This window comes from Anolis carolinensis, chromosome 1, assembly GCF_035594765.1.
Source record: "Anolis carolinensis isolate JA03-04 chromosome 1, rAnoCar3.1.pri, whole genome shotgun sequence".
Lineage (NCBI taxonomy): Eukaryota > Metazoa > Chordata > Lepidosauria > Squamata > Dactyloidae > Anolis > Anolis carolinensis.
Window position 1 is genome coordinate 123,646,802 of NC_085841.1, and position 20,647 is coordinate 123,667,448.

The 20,647-nt window shown below is 40.5% G+C and overlaps 1 protein-coding gene and 1 long non-coding RNA gene across 5 annotated transcripts in view; one reads left to right on the forward strand and one right to left on the reverse strand.

The window, feature by feature from the left end:
- The window catches only part of ogfrl1 (opioid growth factor receptor like 1), a 200,572-nt gene that overhangs the window by 161,782 nt on the left and 18,143 nt on the right, over positions 1-20,647 (reverse strand). The window contains exons 2-7 of one of the 4 annotated variants that reach the window (XM_008118953.3): positions 17,316-17,402; positions 15,163-15,241; positions 13,706-13,784; positions 13,544-13,610; positions 13,006-13,151; positions 1,160-9,404 (exon numbers count right to left, since the gene is read on the reverse strand). The exons of 1 other annotated variant lie outside the window; for it this stretch is intronic. In XM_008118953.3, coding sequence (XP_008117160.3) covers positions 8,633-9,404; positions 13,006-13,151; positions 13,544-13,610; positions 13,706-13,784; positions 15,163-15,241; positions 17,316-17,402 — 1,230 coding nt within the window. In that variant the 3' untranslated portion in view covers positions 1,160-8,632. Of the gene's footprint in view, positions 1-1,159; positions 9,405-13,005; positions 13,152-13,543; positions 13,611-13,705; positions 13,785-15,162; positions 15,245-17,315; positions 17,403-20,647 lie in introns of those variants that run through there. 2 more of the 4 variants (XM_062981965.1, XM_062981974.1) reach the window with 2 other exon arrangements.
- LOC134299350 (uncharacterized) lies at positions 10,227-11,471 on the forward strand. The gene is made up of 2 exons (XR_010006538.1): positions 10,227-10,890; positions 10,975-11,471. It is a non-coding gene; the product is annotated as an uncharacterized LOC134299350 (long non-coding RNA).

The window sequence follows — 20,647 nt, forward strand, 5'->3', positions numbered from 1 at the left end:
CATGTCATCTTCTATGAGTGATATGCTCCTATCAATACCTGCTGCAATTAAATATTTATGTGAAATATTTAACCATTGTGAAGTTATGGTGTTCCCAAAAGTCTCTGATCCTTTGGGGCAGATTAATATTATTAATAGTAGTAGTACAGTGATACCTTAAGAGTTTAAGTCAATCTGTGACTGAGCTCTAAATCACTCTTATCTCATTATCCCATTGAAATGCTATGAATTCGTTAGAGCACTCCAAAAAAGTCTCAAATTTTTGTTACATGTTATTAAATAAAAATGTACTTTATAAATAACAAATAATGTATAAATAGCACATTCACATGGAACAATAAAAAAGAAAGATCAACTTTAAAATGGTAGAAGCACACATTTGTGACTAGGAAGCACAAAGGCAAAGGCATCATTTTCTTTATACTCATCCCAGCCTGTGTCTCTTGCCCTCTCTCTTCATGAAGCCATACAGCCCAGGAATAAAAAACACACAAAATCAACTAATCCAAATTCAGAAGCAGACAAGAACAAAGCAGACAAGAGCAAAGTGGAAAGCAATCTCCTAAAGTGGACAAGAGCACGAGGTACGGTGGCTGCTCCCTTGAAGCCCTAAAGCCCTGTACTCCCTCTGGTGCAACGCTTAACTCAAAATGCTGCTCATATGTCAAAGTGAAACTCAGGCTGATAGGGATGCTTTTAAGGTTCCACTGCATTTGTGTATTTATATACCACTTCTTTCCCAAAGGAGACTCAAAGCAGGTGAGGACTGCAGAATATGTGATGGTAAATCATTGAAGTAATTTATCCATGCTTTCTATTGATGGATTGAAAAGTTTTCCACCAGAGGAAGGGACAACGTTGGAAATAATATTCTGTTGCTAGTCATTTTTATGCTAGTAATTTTTATAAACAGAAGCAAAACATTTATTGGGTATTTTCAACTGCATTAAGCATTACTCACCTGCTTTCCACCATCCTTCAAATAAGGTGACTGCCAGGAAGTTTTCACCCCATAAAGTACCTAAACATGCCACTTTGTCACAAAGATCCAGACGTTAAGCAATGTCACAAACTAATTTTTAAGTTTTATAATGCAGTAAATTCAGAGATATTTTTTCCTTTGGGTAAACCAATGTCAGCAGAAAAAAGAAGATATAAGTCTGCTTCAACAAATAAGCTTTATTTTATGCAGTTGTTGCCTGTGTTCCAGTGATTTGTGTTACATTTACCGGATCATATTTCACAAATAAATATGAAGTTAATGGTGGCAATTTTAATACATATACAATAAAAAGATATTACAGAGCCACACATTATTACGATAGTCCTTGTTTAATTCAAGCTGCTGTCATCATTTACCAATGAACTCCCGAGATGGCCACCTGACTTCTGAAGTTGATGCAAGTGCTTTATGTTACCCTGAGTATATGGGTTATTAAGCAGTATAATATGTGACACAGCCTGATGTTGTGCAGTATGCAGGTTGGTAGGGAAGCAATTCATGCACAAAGTTGCATTCATACATTGCACTTAAGATATGGACACTTCTATCAATATGGCATTCACTCGAGGGGATCCCAAGGCTGGGAAGTGTCACCACAGGACAAAATCCTGCAAGCTGCAGCTGCAAATACACATTCTACTTTTTGAAGGAGTAGATCCACAAACAAGGCAACTCTGTTTAATGCTCTAATACTGAGTGCAGGTGTATACGTTTATGCAAAACAATTATTTCAACAAGTTGTTAACCCAGTTTTACATACTGACCACCATTATCACAGGAAAGAGCTGTCTTTAGCAGTTTGTGAGGAAGCTTTCCTATCCTTAAAAAAAACGGGATGCAAACTCAAATACCACAGGACAGGGTCTGTGCACAGAAAGCTAGCTTTCATAATTTATCAAAAATGTAAGTGCTGAAGTTTCAACTACCCTCCTCTAGGACTGGCACCAAACCTTACTCAAGAATGTTGTAATAAATAACTCAAGCCATTGTAAATGAGTAATGATTCAGCTGGTAAGACACTTGTGCAAATGACGGTTTAGATCAGTACATCTCCAGTTATCTGATATGGCAGACTGAAAATCTCCTCCCGCCCCATGGTGCCAGGGATCAGTACCATATTTGTGCCCATCAGCAACAAATGTTCCTCCCCCCCCCCCCCCCCAGACATGCACCAGGTAGCCAATGTTTTGGTGACTGGCACTTCTCCACAGACTACCACTTAAAGTACTGCTGCTTTGAAAGAGATCAGACACAAAATAAACCTCTAATTATCATGAAAATTTGTTTCTTATAGGATCCTCAAAGTAATTTAGAAACTGGGGGAATGGCTTCATTTATGCAGAGAAGAAAAGGCTCGATCACATTATTAACAGCATGATATGTAACATTATGCAAAACATGGTAGTAGTACTTTTTATGCAGGAAGAACAAATTAATCCCATCAGTGCATGAGAACAAATTAAATGTATACAGTATACAGTACGCACTCTGGCACTACGAGATGCAGAGCCAACCTTAAGAAATGGGGCTATAAACTGGAGTCCACGACATGTGAGTGTGGAGAAGAGCAAACCACAGAGCACCTATTACAACGCAGCCTGAGCCCTGCCACATGCACAATGGAGAACCTTCTAATAGCAACACCAGAGGCACTCCAAGTGGCTGGCTACTGGTCAAAGGACATTTAGTATAATGCCTAGTTTTTAACTTTGTTTGTCTTTTCAAATACATTAAAATTGTACCTCTGTTTGCTTCTGACATGATAAATAAAGTATATGTTCTGAACATGGTACTGGTACATCAAACAATAAATAAAGTAAACCAGATAAAAATGCAAGAGAACTAGCATAACCTTTTCGTATACATAATAACTGATCCCATAATCACTGCAGATATCCTCAGCATAAATAAAAATGCATTCAGTTAGCTGCAAAAAAAAGTCTTGGTGCCACCTAAATATATTAAACTCTATATGCCTATTACTGTGCATTCAGAAGTAATCCTTGTGTTTTTAAGGGGGCTTTTTCTGTTGAAAGTTCATCTAGCATGGGTAATAAATACATCTACCAGGTGTATATACTGACATCAGTGTGCTCCATGGTGCAAGAGTGGGCAGCAGAAATGTCAAACATATTCTCAAATTTGTGAAAGTTTGACTAGGATGCGTAAGGATTACAGATCAATGCACTTTACCACTTCTTCAAGTAAATAAAAATACAAAACAAAGCATCTACTCATACAATTTTTAAAACTGAAAGCATATCCTACAATAGAGTATTTTAAAAATACATTGTTACGTGTTAACACAGGTAACATAATATGCATAGCATGTATCATTATTTATCATGTCACATACTGAAGTGTCAAGATAAGGAGTTTCTTTCTGGGGAAAAATACAAGAAACAAATGTAAATGAAACTCAGGAGTGATATTAGCTGGGGAAGAAATGGTACTGAAAAAACCACCAGTGATTAAGAGGGAGGAGCACACAAGGGTCTCTGGCTCTGTCATACATGACAGGTATGGTATATCATCTTTCCTTCCAGGTCTTCCAAATCATGAGAGAAAGGGCAGATATTGCAGGAAGATAATAAATCCTCATAAACAGGGACATCTCAAAACTGGTTCAAAGATGGGCAGCCAGATTACTAACAGGAGCCCATCCAGGGCGAGATCCACTCCCATGTTGCAGCAGCTCCACTGGCTGCTGGTCTGCTTCCAGACTAAATACAAAGTGCTGGCCATTACCTTTAAAGCCCTAAATGGCTCGGGTCCAGGCTACTTGACTGAAGGCATCTCCTCTTACAAGCCAGCCCGGGCACTGCAGAAGAGGTCCTGCTCTCAGTCCCACCCATCTCAAGAACGGCTGGAGGGAACGAGAGAGAGAGAGAGAGAGGGCCTTCTCTGTGGTCTCCCCCCACCTCTGGAACTCCCTCCCTAAAGAAATAAAGCTGCCCCCCTCCTTCCTCTCTTTCAAAAAACAACTCTGACCTACTCTGCTCACTAGCATATAGAGGAGGAGGAGGATTAGATAATGAGAGATCACTACTGGGCCCCTGGTTGAGAACTATTTTGCATTTGGACTCTCCTAGTCCATGCCCGCCCGATGACTTATCGTTTGACTACACAACCAACCCACATTGTTTTTTGAACTCTAATTGGCTGTTGTAAGCTCATGTAGATGTTTGCTTAGATTTTATGCTATTATATGATTTTATTTGACTACATCGTTCAATTTATTGATGTTAGATTTAATTTACTGAGGTTAGGTTTCAATTTGATGTTAGGCTTTTAATGTTATTTCCATATGCGAGATTTCTCTGGGATTTTATGTATTTGTTTGTTTAATGGAGACATTGAATGTTAGCATTGTATGTTGGAATCTGTCCTGAGTCCCCACAGGGACATAGGGCGGAATACAAATAAAGTTTTTATCATCATCATTATCACCATTATCATCATCATTATCATCATCTGCTTTCACATATGTAAGCAGGTAGAGGTCATTTCACACAAAAAGTCAGTTGAATTATTATTACTGGCAGAATCAGATGTGTAGAATTTTTTTGCTCTCAAATCCAATATAAGAATTACACATTTTTAAAAAGTGTTTTTTATAGGGTTTAAAATCTTTGTAGGCTGCTAACATCACGCAAATTGTAAGTAATCAATGTAGCGGAGATTGGTTTCCTTTTTCCAAACAAATCAAATTATATAAGCTTTTTCCAAAATTGTAATGTGGTTTACACTCTTCCGAAACCTTATACATTTGCTAAATCCTCCTGTTATATGGCTACAAAGCTTGATCATTATTGTTGTTATTGTTATTATTAATTTCTATCCCACTTTTATGAAAGAAAATGGATTTTATATGTTTAAGGCAATTACATTTGTATTTTTATCTCTAGCTTCTGAAGAAGGCCAACTCTGATACATGAAAATGAACCAGGCTTTTTGAATAAATAAGAAATAAACAAATAGCCATTCATCAACCTATATCCATTCTGACCTATATCCTATATCCATTTTGGTTTTGCTTCTTATACATGCTCATCAGTTCACTCTTTTGGGTAACTTTGAATGAACCTGATCTTACTGATGTACGGTTGGAATCCTGAGACATGTCACTGGCCTAGTATTAATTCATAGTTTCAAAAAAAAAAAAAAAGCTGCCCTGAGGATAGTCTTCTCCAACTTCTCCAATGATAGCCACTGTCTTCTAATACTTTAGATCACCAGGTGGAGGAAAATCTATTTTAAGAAATAGGGGGCTAATTCCATGCCAGACTTCCAACATTTAAAAGTCAACTCTTTCATTTCAGCCACTAGAGCTCCAGCTGCTCCAATCCAAAGCCAAGTGTGGGACTGCATCTTCTGCCTGTTCCACATGTATTCTGTTACTCAAGAATGTCTTCAGTCATCTTGGAATCTCTACCAACTCAGAATTTACCTGGGACAAAAAGGATCTGAAATGTGTCGAGCATTGTTCCACACATGGATCATTGGACAAGGTCATTCAGTAAAGACCTCTTTGACTTTACACATGAATTGTGCTTGGTGAATTGCCCAGCCTCATATAATGTGTCTATGAACTTAAAAATGGTGTCTGGTCTTCCAGAAGTTTTGGGTTGCAACTCCCCAAAGTCCCTGCCAGCAATGCCAGTGGTCAAGGAATTTGGGAGATAGAAAAGCAAGGCATCAGAAAGGTAAAAGTTTGGAACCACTGCTGTAGAATGTCTACAATTCCTCCTTTTCCTCTTTATGTTCCATTTGCCTGGGGGACATCTGCTCAAGTGAATTCCAGAAAAAGAAGCGGGGTTTAATGATATTTTTATGTTGACAAGAAGAAAAATAAAATGTGTGCTTTTTAAAGCACAACTGCTTCTGTGCTTTGAAACAGTCCACTGATAGTCCAATACAAATACATTTTGAATCAAAGTTAGCATTCTTGCAAAATCAGTGGTAAGGGAAAAAAGGATAACTGGAATTTAAAAGAGTCTACCTCATGCATATTGTTTTCACATGACACCTGTAAAAATGAGAGCTGTAAAGGTATGTAAAGTGCCTCCTAGCACAGAACCAGAAGCGCTTTTGCATTTTATTTGCTTTCAACAACTGATCATGTATGTGTGGTACAAATTAAAAACTTCCTTCTTCAGTGCTACCTCAGAGTCCTTCAAAGAGTAGCATTTTTTAATGTGGGGAGATGACTTCAACAAGAGTGGCACTGTGTCAGCCCCTGAGACTCCATTATGTGTCCTCTCCAAATCCTCCACAAGAGTCCCCAATCCCCACAGGAGACCACCTTCAACTCCCAGAATTTTTTTAAAAAAATGTTAACTTTTTCATAGCAACTTGCTCCCAAAACTTCAATGTGCACATATACTTGCAAATAAATAAATAAATGGCTGAAAAGCAATGTGATGTAACTCCCGTCATGCTGGAAGCACTGATACAGGTCTCTAGAATAGGTTAGGGTTCCCACCCCTATGTAGTTTCCCAGAAGGCAGGTATATGAAACTATATGCTTTAAGAGCATTTCAAAATAGCAATGGGGAGAAAAGAACAACATACAGATACAAATCTTTCCTACTCTTAACATTGGCTTTCTTCACCCAATGTGCACACTAAGAAGCTATGCAGATAAACATTTCACCCCACATCTGCACCTTGTTTTTGGGAAAAACCTCTTATAATTTAGCAAGGAAAATCTAGGTTTGAAGGGGTAGACATGTTTTCATTTGGTATTATGTTTAGATCAGTGCTTCTAAACCTGTGGGTCCCCAGGTGTTTTGGCCTGCAACTCCCAGAAATCCCAGCCAGTTTACCAGCTGTTAGGATTTCTAGGAGTTGAGGGCCAAAAACATTTGGGGACCCACAGGTTGAAAACCACTGGTTTAGGTAATTCATGAGGAGAAGCCTATTATTTTGGTCTGTGTATAAAGTGTATTTCCTGCTTTTCGCAAATTCTTCTTAGTCCCATCTGTCTCAAAACTTCCCACTCTGGCCACCTAAGTACTTCACCCCAGGGCTGAGGAATACGTGACCCACATGCAAACCACCCTTCATGGATGACTGCACTCCCCATTTGGATCTCTGAACTTCAGTGGCACATGCGCTGTCCAATTTGGGTGGCAAACCAGCCATTCACCACTAAGCTTAAAATGAATGCCCATATTTAAAATACAGATTTTGATGATGATGATTATTTGCCAAAGTTCAATTCTTTCAGACAAGCATTCTTCACTTGTTTTAAAGGAGTACTTCTAGTTTGGTATCAGCAGTGTAACACATGGCAGGTTCAGGGAGGCAAGACTCATGTCTTGAACTTGTCATATTTGTCTACCTATCTATGAAGGAGGAAATCTTACCTTTTCTAGAGAAGAACAAAACAACTTATAAGGCAATAGAAAATTATCTGGATCTGGTTTGCAAATCCTAGTTTGCTTTCATGTTTTTACTTCCTTGCTATTCTCTATGTACTGCAAGACGATGTAAGAATTTTAGAGAGGGGCTGGGGGGAGAATGAAAAAAAAAGCTGAATTCTCCCTTTTGCACATAGGCTCTTCAAACTGCACCAGTGAATCTAGGAAGAAAGGTCAACTTTGAAATATTGCTTCTTTCTTAACCGTTAAGGGTTGTCAACCATCAATTCTTTGTCTCTTCAATGTTTAACCTTTTCCTGACTTTATTATCTCTTCAAGAAAATTATCTCTTCCTATCGTGGTCCTAAATACAGAAATAGACATGGGGGCAGGCCCTCTCCTGATTTCTTTGGATGTATGCCAACTGCAAGAAAAGAGGAAAACAGGATGGATGGGAAAAGTTTAAGTAACAAATGGAGGGCAGATAAAACATGGAAAATTGAATGCAACATAGTCTAGCCCATTATCCATGATCTGTCATTGAAGGAATTCACCAAGGAAAAAGGAAGTGACAAGGTGTGTGATGATGTTGGCATGACGGATGTTGGTGTATGAGTCCTACTACAAGTCAATTCTATAGTGCTTTTAAAATGCAGGCAGAGGTTTTCTATCACTGTTATATTTGACTCTCACACTAACTCTGGGAAGCAAATTGTTAGTCTCATTTCCAAGTGGGGAACTGGGACCAAGAAAATGTACCTCACTCTTTCATGTGACTCAAGGCCTAAACCAGCTCTCTATACTCATATGAAGGTGAAATCCAAACCTAAATCATTTTGATTTTTAAAAATAGCAGATATTGAAAAAAATAGCATGCTGAGCATGTTTCTACTGGAGAGATATTTTGACCCTGGTTCCCTAGAAATCTAGCTGGTATAAACAATTTACATTTTTAAAAAGAAAAAAAAGATATGAAACAAAGAGGGAGATAATAATCAATAATAGGAGTTTTCATAGAGAGGTCTTAACAAATGAATTCTGTCAGGCTTGAATGTTATGCAGATATTTTTTAAGCTTAATACACAGCTTTGAAAACTGCAAACAGTAAACCAAGTCAAATAAAGGAGACATAACCCTTCAGAGACTAAGCTGATAGATTCAATATTGGACCCAGTGTTGAAATTGCTCATTTTGTTTCGTACAGGTGAGGGTGACACCATTTTGTCATGTTCAGAAGAAGATTTAAGCAACTGGGTCATTTGAGTTATGTTTGACAGTCGTCTTTGTTTTTCGTGTTTAATTCCACTGGGTTTGGATCCTTACCTACATTGTCCTGTAGACATGCCAATGTATTTGTTGAACTGTTTTTACTGTCACTGGAGTCGTTTTCTATGGTTTCGGAATGTTTACAGTCCTGAATAAGATTGTCTTCGTTTTTGCCTTTAAGTTTTTTGGAATGGGAAGCATTCTCCTTTGAGTTCAAAGGACTGCCAGTTTCTTCCTGTTTGGGGTTGTGGCACTCAACATCATTGTTCTTTTCACCACTGCTCTGTTTCGCCCTTTCGGGACTGCTGCTGGTACACTTGCCACTCTGATCACAGTCTTCGCCATCTTTAGTGCGCTCTGCTCTTTTCTCATCTGATGTTTTACCGCCTGAGTTGCAAACTGTGGAGGCATTCTTGCAGTCCTTTGCCTTTTTATGCTTAGAAGCACAGCTGGTGCGAAGAAGAACTGGCGACGACAGCTTTTTACTTGATTTGCTTCCTTCCAGCTTCTCTTTCCTCGGTGGCCCCCATATGAAGTGGTCAGCAGGTGTGTAGTGCTGCTGAGCAAAGCGTAGGAGTTTCCTCCTTTCTCTCCGGTCCCTTATGGTATACACAAAATATTCCAAAGCACTCTGCTTAATGTTGGGGATGGTGTCTTCCACAAGAGCCTCGTGAAGAATAAATTTCACCAGGTGGGGTTTGAAACTCTCATATCCAAGTTCCCCGAGACTCTTCAGGATACGTGTGATCCGCAAGTAGTTATGTTGGGACCTGCAAAGAAAGATCGACTGAACTCAAAATGACAGGAAGCAAAAGAAAAATAATTATTCCTGTCAGAGTAGGGGAAAAGTCACAGGAAAAAATAATCACCCCTACCTGTCATCTTGACATAATGATGGTCATCATCTCTCAGAGACAAATGAGATGAGATGGGAGCCATTACATGAACTATTAAGTTTCTCTGTAAGCTGTAATAATAACCCTTTCACACTACTAATTTACCACCAGACAGATACAGATTCTAATGCTCTAATATTAGTCTAAAAAAGGTAACTCGAAAGAGACAATGCTGAAACTCAGGGAAAGTAATTGAAAATACACATTGCATTTTGAGGACTGCATTTTCATATTTTATCACCAACAATACCTAGTAATGACCTACGAAACCTGATAAGGCTTAGGTCTAAGCTATCTGATAGAGCAGGCCTGCACAGCCTGTGCTCCTCCAGGTGTTTTGGGCTTCAGCTCCCAGAATTCCTGATCATTGGGCAAGCTGGCTAGGGCTTCTGGGAATTGGAGGCCCAAACATCTGGGGGGGCCACAAGTTATACAGGCCTGTGATCAAGTGTATTTCCCATGGGAGCCCGCTCAAGCCTTGAGATTCCCAAAAGGACCTTTTCTCACAATTCCTCCATCTTCACAGTCATATCTGATGGGAGTCCAAGGAAAGGTCTTCTTGGTGACCATTCTTACTCTGTAATTCCCTTCTTAGTGAGTGCAGAAAATTGCATGGACTTTTGTTGACAGGCATTTTTTTTTGTATTTTGACAGGCTTTTGAGCAGTTTTTAAAGAAGCAATTTTTAATAGGGCACTGCACTGTTTTCAAACAGATTTTTTATTATTTTTAATTTCAGGTTTTAAATTGGCTTTAATGTTATTGATTTTTAATTAAACATTTTTATGTTAACCATTTGTATGTTTTAGCCATATGTGTTATGATTGAGCCTCGTGGCTCTGTTACTGACAGGCGTGGGCGTAAGACTCCTCGAGAGTCAGATACTCTCGAGGAGCGAGAGAGAAAAAGACTGCGAGACATATTTGCAGCACCATCTGATGAAAAGTCTTTCGAGGGGTTTACGGAGAGAATGGAGGAGGGGCAGGTTAGCTCGGAGGAGGATGAGATGGATTGGACTCGGGTAAGGGAGGAATTGGGTGCCACTGGCCATGATGGGGCAGAAGATGAATGGGGACCTTCAGGATCAGATCCATGGCTTAGCTGGAGGGATGGGACGGGATCCACAGCTGGAGATGTTGCTGGGCGTAGTCAGAGGTGTTCCAGCTCTGACGAGGAAAGTGATGAGGAAACGCCCGGGTTAAGGAGGACAGCTGACAGTGATGAAGATTTGTAACTGGCATAAAATGGGGCTTGAGAGCAATTGCAAATTGCGTTGGGCAAGGTAATCTGGGCAAACGCTTGGGATCCGTGTGTGTGTGGGACGCTTCCCTGAAGACTTGTGTGCTTTCCTGTGCTGAGACGTAAGTTGATTGGAATCCAGGGTCAGACGGCGGGAGGGATTGTGTGGGCATTTGTTTGTGCAAACCTGTGCTTACTCTTATTAGCTTGACCTTCCGTCGTCTTCTTGACGGACGCCATCTCCTGCTTTGAATACCCGGACTGAACTGACCACGGCTTGGCTTCATCCCCTTCTTGGACTTGGGAAAACTACAAACGTCTGCTTCTGGCTTTGAACTACGGAACGGAACTGGTCTACTCTACTGTTGCATTCCCTGGCTGATTTGTTCGTGCTGGAAATCCTGTCTGCTGTGTGTGTGTGGGAGCGACGCAAGTTACTGTAAACACTGTGTTGGCAGCAGAGAGGAATCTGCTGCCAATTAGCTGCATTCTTTGTATCTTTTGTTCTTGGCTCTCGTTTTGTTTATATTCAGGCTGAAGCAAGCAGTTTGTTTTTTACCCGGATTAAACTCCGGTTTAATCCGGTTTATCTTTTGAACATTTATTTTGCCCCTTTTTGCTCCTAAAGGCAAATACTGCCTGGCCCTTGTGTTTTACGGGCTTGTTTTGAGTTCTGTAACCTAATAAACTCTGTTACTTTGAATCTCGTGGCGTTCTGTCCTTGACAATATTTGTTTTAATTTGTGAGTCATCTTTAATGTTGGCTGTGGGGAAAAGATGGCTATAAACAAGTTGATAATAATATGTAAGAAGACTGGCTTCATTCTCCCCTCCCAATCTGACGTGTAGTTTCAGCTGAAACATAAGCACATCTCAAATATGCACCAGCACTTATCTTGTGCTGTCACATTTAATGTTTCTCAGATGTTTCCAAGCACGCAAGGAGGGAATAAGAATTACATAGTTACTCAGGGTAGATGCACAAGCTATGTGAAAACATATACACCCTCCTATATTTTAGAGATGAAAACCAAGGCACTGGTGGCCAGGCAACATCAAAAGATGGTCAAGAGGACAAAAGTTATTTATAAGGAAGGACACAAGGTAGAAGAGGCTGAAGCAGTTTGCTTTTGCCTGAGGCTACTGTTAAGGGCTTAATTCTTTTTCCTTCTCCTCCTCTTCTTTCCCCCTCCTGAGTTAATTGAGTGCAAGCTTTTCATTTTGAAGTCAGTTTGCATCAAATGAAGTAAGCTGAAGGCAAAGGGAAAAAGTGGAAAGAGGGTAGAGAAACCGGGACATTTAAAAAACAAATGAAATAGTTGGACAGTATATACAGAGTATGGAGAATTTCATGAGTATATTATTTTTGGCATGGTCCCATGGTTCCAATAACGGATAATCCCATTCTCCAACTCATATACGGTAAGTAGCACAGTTATATAACATGGTTAGATTCTATATCCAGTGCCTTTTTAAAACTTGACAAGGTTAATAAAATATAAAGTACTCAGACTAAAGCGTGAAAAGGAAAATATATTCGAATAGATAACTGACAGTATTCTATCTGCATGTTTTTCCCTGACATTCTTCTGGATTGTATTTCTCTCTTGTGTGCAAATGCACATAAACATTCACAAAGATTTTCAGGATTGGATCAGAATAATATCAGATACAAATGTCATCCTTCCATAAAGTGTAGGAAACAAAATATTGCCTTCCCGCCAAGCCCTGTCATCTTGCCTTTGAAATAATTCAATATCCACATATGTATGTCACGTCTGGACCAGCCTAAAACTCCTAATGGCACCAGGTCCTGTCTGACTGTAGAAGTTAAGTAGGGTCAGCCTTGGTTGGTTCTTCAGTGGGAGACTGTCAATGAATACAAGGCCACCTCTGGATTAGCAAACCACCTCTGAGTATTCCTTGCCTAAGAAATTCATGGAGTTGCTGTAAGACAACAGGGAACTTGAATGTGTACACACACACACAGCATGTACGTGAAAGAGACATCCATTAAATCCAAAATTTCAATGATGGATGCAAAATGATACTGTGGCTACAGAATGGGATTGACCATGTGATTTGAGCAATTACAGCCTATATACACCCATGAGAATTGGAGATGAAATAATCATGATAGCCCAATGAATTGATTGTGGGGTGGGATTGCACTGAGGACTGCATGATATAGTCCTCAGAAACTTCTTCCAAAGTATCTGTTGCTGGTAATTACTTACTCATTCAAGTGCTGGAATCTTTCTTGCCAGTTAGAAGCACGTGCTACATTTCCATTTTTATCTGTAAGCTTTATTCCAAAAAACTCCAGCATCATTTTGTAAGCCAAAAGGAATCTTCGGATTGCTTCCTTTGTTTTTTTGAACTCCTATAAATACATTTTTAGAAGGAGACAAAAAAGACATTATATATACATCTCCCACACAGCAAACCTATCAAATCAACCCTACCATTTTAATGTTCTACAACCCCATAATTATGTTCAACATGACCACTGAATATCATTATATTCAAATGTCATTTTGGTTCAGGACTGGCATAGATCTGGGGCCCATTCATCCTATCAAAATCTGGGATTTGAGATTTAGTGTATTTAGATTTCTCTGTTGGAAAGCTATAGTAACTCCTCAAACTACAAATCCTAGGATTCCCTAGAATGTTACCATGGCAGCTAACTTGAATTCATAGTACTGTAAAAGGCCTGTGAAGCAGAGAAGATCAATCAAACTGTAAGGTTTTATTGGGAATTTAGAGCTTTACCTCAATTTCATATGTTGTTAATTCCTTTGCATAGAAATTCAACCCTTGTTCTCTGAGTGGGAAAAGCCTGCATGAAAAACAGACACACATAGGTTTGCAATACATGAATCCAGTTTGATCAGATTTATTAAAAAAGAATGGGAAAAGTTAAACATTACCAACCACTGTATATAAGTGTGATTGTGTTCCAATTTTTCATAGTCTCCCTTCCACTTATTCAAGACTTCTTCAATGTAAACACCTATAAAATAGTTGCAAAAATGCAAGATGCCAAAGTATTTAGAAATACATAACAAGCATCTGTTGGTAAACAAAATTATGCTACATGTAACTAAGCTATCTTTGCAGATAAGTATACTAAATTATCTGATGGTACTAAACCATGAAATGTGAGTAGATGAATAGGTACCACTTTGGCGGGAAAGTAACGGCACTCCATGCAGTCATGCCGACCACACGACCTTGGAGGCATCTACAGGCAATGCTGGCTCTTTGGCTTAGAAATGGAAATGAGCGCCAACACCCAGAGTCAGACATGACTAGACAACATCAGGAAAAAACCTTTACCCCCTAAACCAATGATTCCCAAAGTGGGCGCTGCAGCGATCCAGGGGGGCGGTGATGGCACTTATTAGGCCACAGGGGGTGGAGCTAGAGGAGTGGCCGTGGCTTCTTCCCAAGAGCCCGAGACAGGGCTGAGATTCTATACCGCTCCTGAGGCACTTGTTGGGACACAGAGCCTCCTTTCAAGTGCCTGAGACAGGGCTGAGCCTCTCTCCTGAGAGGCCTTTTAGGACTAAAGGGCAGGGCTAGGGGCAGGGGCGGGGCCTCTTCCCAAGAGCGCGAGACAGGGCTGAGCCTCTGTATACCTCCCCTGAGGCGCTTGCTAGAACACAGGGGCGGGGTATAGAGGTTCATCCCTGTCAGGCACTTGGGGAGAGGCCCCGCCCCCTCCTCTAGCCCTGCCCCCCGTGTCCTGGCAGGTGCTGCAGGACAGGGATAGAAGCTCAGCCCTGCCTCAGTAACTCCGCCCATCCCAGTCCTGGCCGCCCATTTGTGGCCCCACCCACCTCCCCCTCCCTCTCCCCGCCCTGCATCTTGGACTAGGGGAGAGGCTCAGCCCTGCCCCCTTGAGCAACAGCCACGCCCACCCCTTTAAGCCATGCCCCCCCTTTCCAGGGGGCGCTGAGTAGTATTTTTTCTGGAAAGGGGGCAGTAGGACAAATAAATTTGGGAACCACTGCCCTAAACTACCTTCCTTTCAACACATCCACAAGGGAATATATGACATGAGTCAGGGTCAAATATAACTGGCTGATGACAAGAACATGTTTTGTTTTGGTGAAAATACAGAAGCAAGAGTAACCTAAAAATCCTAAAAGCACCAGACTCTACGGGATCTTGGTAGTTAAGCAGGACTAGCCCTGATTAGTACTTGGTTGGAAGACCGCCAACAAATATATACCAGGTGCTTTAGGCTAAACATTCAGAGGAAGGAATGGTCAAACCCATTTTTAAATATTCCTTGCCTAAAAAATCTTGTGTCATAAGCTGACAAGCTTGAAAGCACACCTACACACACATATACAATGTTAACAACAACATCATGGATCACTTACCATCGGGTTTAAAGGGAATTTTATTCTTGTAAAAGCGGAGGTTGCACAAATCATTCTGATATCTCAGATCTTTAAAGTTCTGCTGAGCAAAGAGGAAGAGAAATATAAAGCATGGTCAGCCAATCAAATCATAAGAATCAAGTCTTAAAAGGCCTCATACTAGAGAAGTAAGAATATCAGTATATTCTGGTAATGCCCAAATGAACTCTAGCCAATCCAAATTGTATCTAAAATTACAGCTTGAAAATATGGTAGATAAATAAAATGTCTTGCAATTTATCCATGCCCTGTGTGTCAAGAAAAGCTTCTTTTAGCACATTACTAAAAATTGCAATTAAAAGAAAAAATGCTATTTTGGCTACTTAATAAGAACAGATTTTGAATTTGAGAATTTACATTTGAGGAATTAATGAAAATCAAAAGTAGAATCACTACGTGCACAGCCCGAAGTAAGAACACTATTTAACAGTTTGTGTTTCTGTCCCAGTATGTTTTGCTAAAGTGCTTGCCATTCCCAATGTATAAGATGTAACATTTGTTTTATTATGCTATCTCATTCCAAAGTTAGTTCTCTAGCTGATATGCAGTTTTTTTTCTATCCAAAATAGCCATGGCGATTGAAAGTTGGGGCGAGGGAGAAAGGCTGACAGAAAGATGGTTTAACCCCAACCTTGCAAGTCATTGGATTTACATAATATTATTTCAGGTACAAGGATCCTAGTCTACTGGAAAAGACCATTAACAAACTTAAAGGGAATGTGTAGTTTAAATAAAAATGGCAGATAAATAAAATGTCCTGCAATTTGTCCATGCCGTGTGTATCAAGAGAAGCTTGCAAATTACAAATTGTAATTAAAGGGGGGTGCCACTTTGACTGTTTGATGCTTTGTTCTCGGTCTCATACATACCCTGTTTCCCCTAAAATAAGACATCCCCAGAAAATAAGACCTAGTAGTGGTTTTGCTGAATTGCTAAATATAAGGCCTCCCCCGAAAGTAAGACCTAGCAAAGTTTTTGTTTGGAAGCATGCCCATCGAACAGAACACCAGAGCATGCAGGATCAATAAATGTATGTACCATATACATGGAAATAATGGTAGTAATAAGAAATTCTTGATAGGATTCACAGTTTGTCTGGTTATGCTGGTTTGTGATGACAACTACTGTACAGTACATAATAAATGTTCATTTTTTTGTTCAACAATAAATGTGAATTCTTCTTCGTGGAAGAATAAGACATCCCCTGAAAATAAGACCTAGAGCATCTTTGGGAGCAAAAATTAATATAAGACACTGTCTTATTTTCGGGGAAACACAGTACATACGGATATATGTGAGAGAGGGCTGTTTATACAGTTCTACTCATTTCCTGGTGGAGCCATGGTGGCACAATGTGTTAAATCCTTGTACTGCTGAATTGCTGCCCTGAAGGTTGGCAGTTCAAATCCATGAGATGGGTGAGCTCCCATGGTTAGCCCTAGCTCCTGCCAACCTAGTAGTTTGAAAACACGCAAATGTGAATAGATAAATACATAACGCTTCTGCAGGAAAAGACAAAAAGCCTCCAAGCAGTCATGCTGACCACACGACCGGGAGGTGTCTCCGGACAATGCAGGCTCCTCAATTTGAAAACAGAGAAGAGCACCTCCCCCAGAGCCAGAGTACTGCTTTCAGAGCTGGACGTGAAAGGAGAAGCCTTTGCCTTTGTATGTGTATTTGCGTTTCACTGCATTTTCATTTGTAACAAGGCACCGAATGTTTGCCTGTGTTTGTTTATATGTTGCAATCAGCTCTGAGTCCCCTCGGAGAGAAGGGCAGAATATAAATAAAGAAGTTGTTATTATTATTATTATTATTATTATTATTATTATTATTATTATTATTTCTAATCTTACACTCTATCTAGTTTGGATCTCCATACAATTGAATAAATCATTACAAAAATTATATAACCAAACATACTTGTGCTCTAACAGTAACACCAATAAAATATTGGCAGCAGGCTGTTCCCCAGAAATTAACAAGACTTTTTTTCACACAGTAGTTTTATATATTTGAGGGGAACTCCACTAGAATTGTTTTAAAAAACCTGTGACTAAACATTTTTATAGTTCTGTCTTAATGACTGCCGAAAAATCACAAAACAGTCTTACTGGATATTGGTGCCGATATTTGTACAAATCTCTTGCAGCATAAAAACTTCTCTTTGGTTTAGCTGTCACTTCGTTTGCATCATCTCCCTGTTAAAAAAATATTGTATATTCAGCAATGAGAAACAGAATGGGCATAACTATTTAAACACATTTGTACACTTGGCAGTGTGATGCTCCATTGAGAAAGTACAGACTATCTATAGCAGGGGCCCCCAAACCAAGGTCCATGGGCTAGATGCAGCTTTCCAAGATCATTTCCCCGGCCCGCACCTTAAACTTTAGACTTAGGGTCATCCTAAGAGTGAATCGAATTGAAGGAATATATTCTAATTGACTTGACTCTCTCATCAGCCAAAAGAAGGGCCCACGCTTCTTTCTGCAATACTGATCAGTTTATGTTGGTTAAAATTTACCCTTTTCACTGCAGTTTCTTGCTTCCCACCCCTTAAAAAACTGCTCCTAAAGCTTGTAGGATCTGCTACGCAACTAGAAGAGATGCCACCAAATGAAAACTGTAGATAGGCAATATGCAAGTTTCATCACTGGCAAAACACACAGCCTTTTGATAACTTTATCTGAATGTCAAGAGAGACTTCACACAATCCCTTTGCTCAACTGCATCTATGTTGTGGCAGGTTGTTCCCATTTGAAAGCACATTCTGCATAAGCCATGCTGTGCACACAACTACTATGGTTTATGTTTTGGTGCTGACAAGCTTTCGAAAAGGCTGTTCTTTCAGAAAATTGAAGCATATAGTTCTATTTTGGGAAAGCATTGCACACAACACTTCCATATTAAACGCATTCTTATCGCAGGCTTGTGGCAATTGCATCAGATGGGTTGTTATGTAAAGTGAGCCCAAAACTTTTGAATAACCAGAGGAAGAGTCTTGAAAACTAATTTGTTGGGCTACAGTCCCAGAATTCCCCAAACAGCATGGTTACTATCATGCTAATTCAGGGATTGTGAAAACTGTAGGCCAACGGATTACTTATACTTAGCAGGGTTGTTTCAAGAATGCAGTGTAAGCAGTGCTTTACAGAGTTTTGGATCCAATGAATGTTTCAAAATAGCTTCCAAAGGCAGCCCCACATGCAGTGCATTGCTGCTCAATCGCATAGTCGTTTACGACTCTTTGTGACCTCATGGACCAGTCCACGCCAGAACTCCCTGTCGGCCGTCGCCGCCCCCAGTGCATTACAGTAGTCCAAATGAGATGTAACCCAAGCATTTTCCATTCCTGCCAGACATGATGTCTCCAGGAATGGGCAATCTGCTTTTTTTAATGTCAGAAGCGACTTGAGAAGCTGCAAGTCACTTCTGGTGTGAAAGAATTGGCAGTCTACATGGACGTTGCCCAGGGAATGCCCTGATGTTTGATGTTTTACCATCCTGTGGGAGGCTTCTCTCGTGTCCCTGCATGGGGAACTAGAGCTGATAGACAGGAGCTCACCCCACTCCCCGGATTCGAATCACTGACCTTTCGGTGAGCAGTCCTGGCGGCACAAGGGTTTAATGCATTGCGCCACCAGGGTCTCCTATCTGCTATTTCTCTTTTCATAGAGAAAATGCAACCCTGACCATCATTGAAAGATGGACATGCGGGCTCAGATTGTCACCCAAGGGGGAGTGCAACTCCATCCAGCACAAACTGAATCCCTATTCCCTGATCTATCTTTCCTCTGGCCAAGAACACTTCTTCTATCTTGTCTTGATTGAGCTTTAATTTGTTCTTCTTTGTTCATTCCATTAATGACAGCAGACACTAGTTTAGTACCAACATGGCTTTCTTTATGGTTAAAAGGAAAAGAAAGAGTTGTTTATCGTCAGTATATTAGTAGCATTGAACCTGAAAACTCTAGTTAACCTCTCTAAACAGTTTCATATAGATATTAAACAGCACCAGAGACAAAACCGAACCCTGGAGAATCTCACAAGCTGACAATTTGGGGCTGAGCAGAATTTCTTCAATGCTACCTACCACTGCAAAAAAGAGTCCTCTAGTCCCATTCCAGGTTACCATAGATCAGAGGTCCTCAAACATTTTAAGCCAAGGGCCAGTTCACGTTCCCTCAAAACTGTTGCAGGGCCAGACTATAGTTTGAAAAGAAACATGAACTAATTCCTATACATACTACACATATTTTATTTGTATTCCAAAAATAATTGAAAGAACAATACAATATTTAAAACGAAGAACCATTTGAACCAGCATAAACTTACCAGTATTTCAATGGGAAATGTGGACCTGCTTTTGACCGATGAGAGAGTCAAGTTAATTACGACTGTTACTGTTGTGTGCCTTCAAGTGGTTTCAGACTGAGAGTGGCTCTAAGTCTAAAGTTTAGAGCGTGGGGGTGGGTATTGACCTTGGAGGGCTACATCCAGCCTGTGTGCCTTAGTTTGGGGACCCCTGTATGAAGAGGTTCAGCAGAATCAACTGGAACAAACTACCACACTGTTTCCCTGCCTTTCCCAGTGTAGGACATTCATCAGTGCAAGCAATGTACTTTCTGTGCTATAACCAGGACTGAAGCCAGAAGGAATGGATCGAGATAATCTGTCTCATTCAGGCACCCTGGAGCTGGGAGGCCACCATATGCTCCAATACCTTATAAATTCAATAAGCAAGTAAGCAAGCAAATAAGGGATATTGGGGATTGGATGGCAGTTCTCTAATATACTAGAAGCCACAATGGATTTTTTCTCAGTAACAGCCTCATCTGTGATGACCCATGGGCCTTGTAGTCCTGCTCAGGACATTGTAATTCCTGATGAAGATGAAAACTTGGGTTTTTTACCTTCCCAGTCTGAACTGGATTCTTCTCAGCCAGATCTTTCCCAGGCAGATCTGGGAACCTTGCACCTGCAAGAAAGTTGTCTCCCAGAAGTATGTCAAACAAGCCCAGAGCCTACTTCTCCCGTGTTCTTGCGCCGGGAGTTTTGTAAACAACAGAGAAGTTTGGAATCAGCTTCGCGCAGGAGTGCGAGGATTGCAGCTAAGAATGTGGCCAATTAAGACTGCTTCTCGTGAGAATCTTTGGGGAGTCTCACATCTGGTCTCAGAGTTTAGCTTTCGGTTCTGATTCCCAGAGAACTGCTTCGGCGGGAAAGTTAGACTCTATTTAGGTGTTTTACCCGCGTAGTAACTTCGCGGAGTCAATTCGTCAGCCTACGGAGCGAGTTGTGTCTGGACAGCGCGCTCCGATTCAAGCCTCGCTCCTGCTCAAGCCTTGCCTTGCTATCCAGCCTTCTCCTTGCTTCCCAGCCTTTGTTTATCTACGGACTTTGCCTTGTTTCCCAGGATCAATCCTTGCCTTGTTCCACGGAT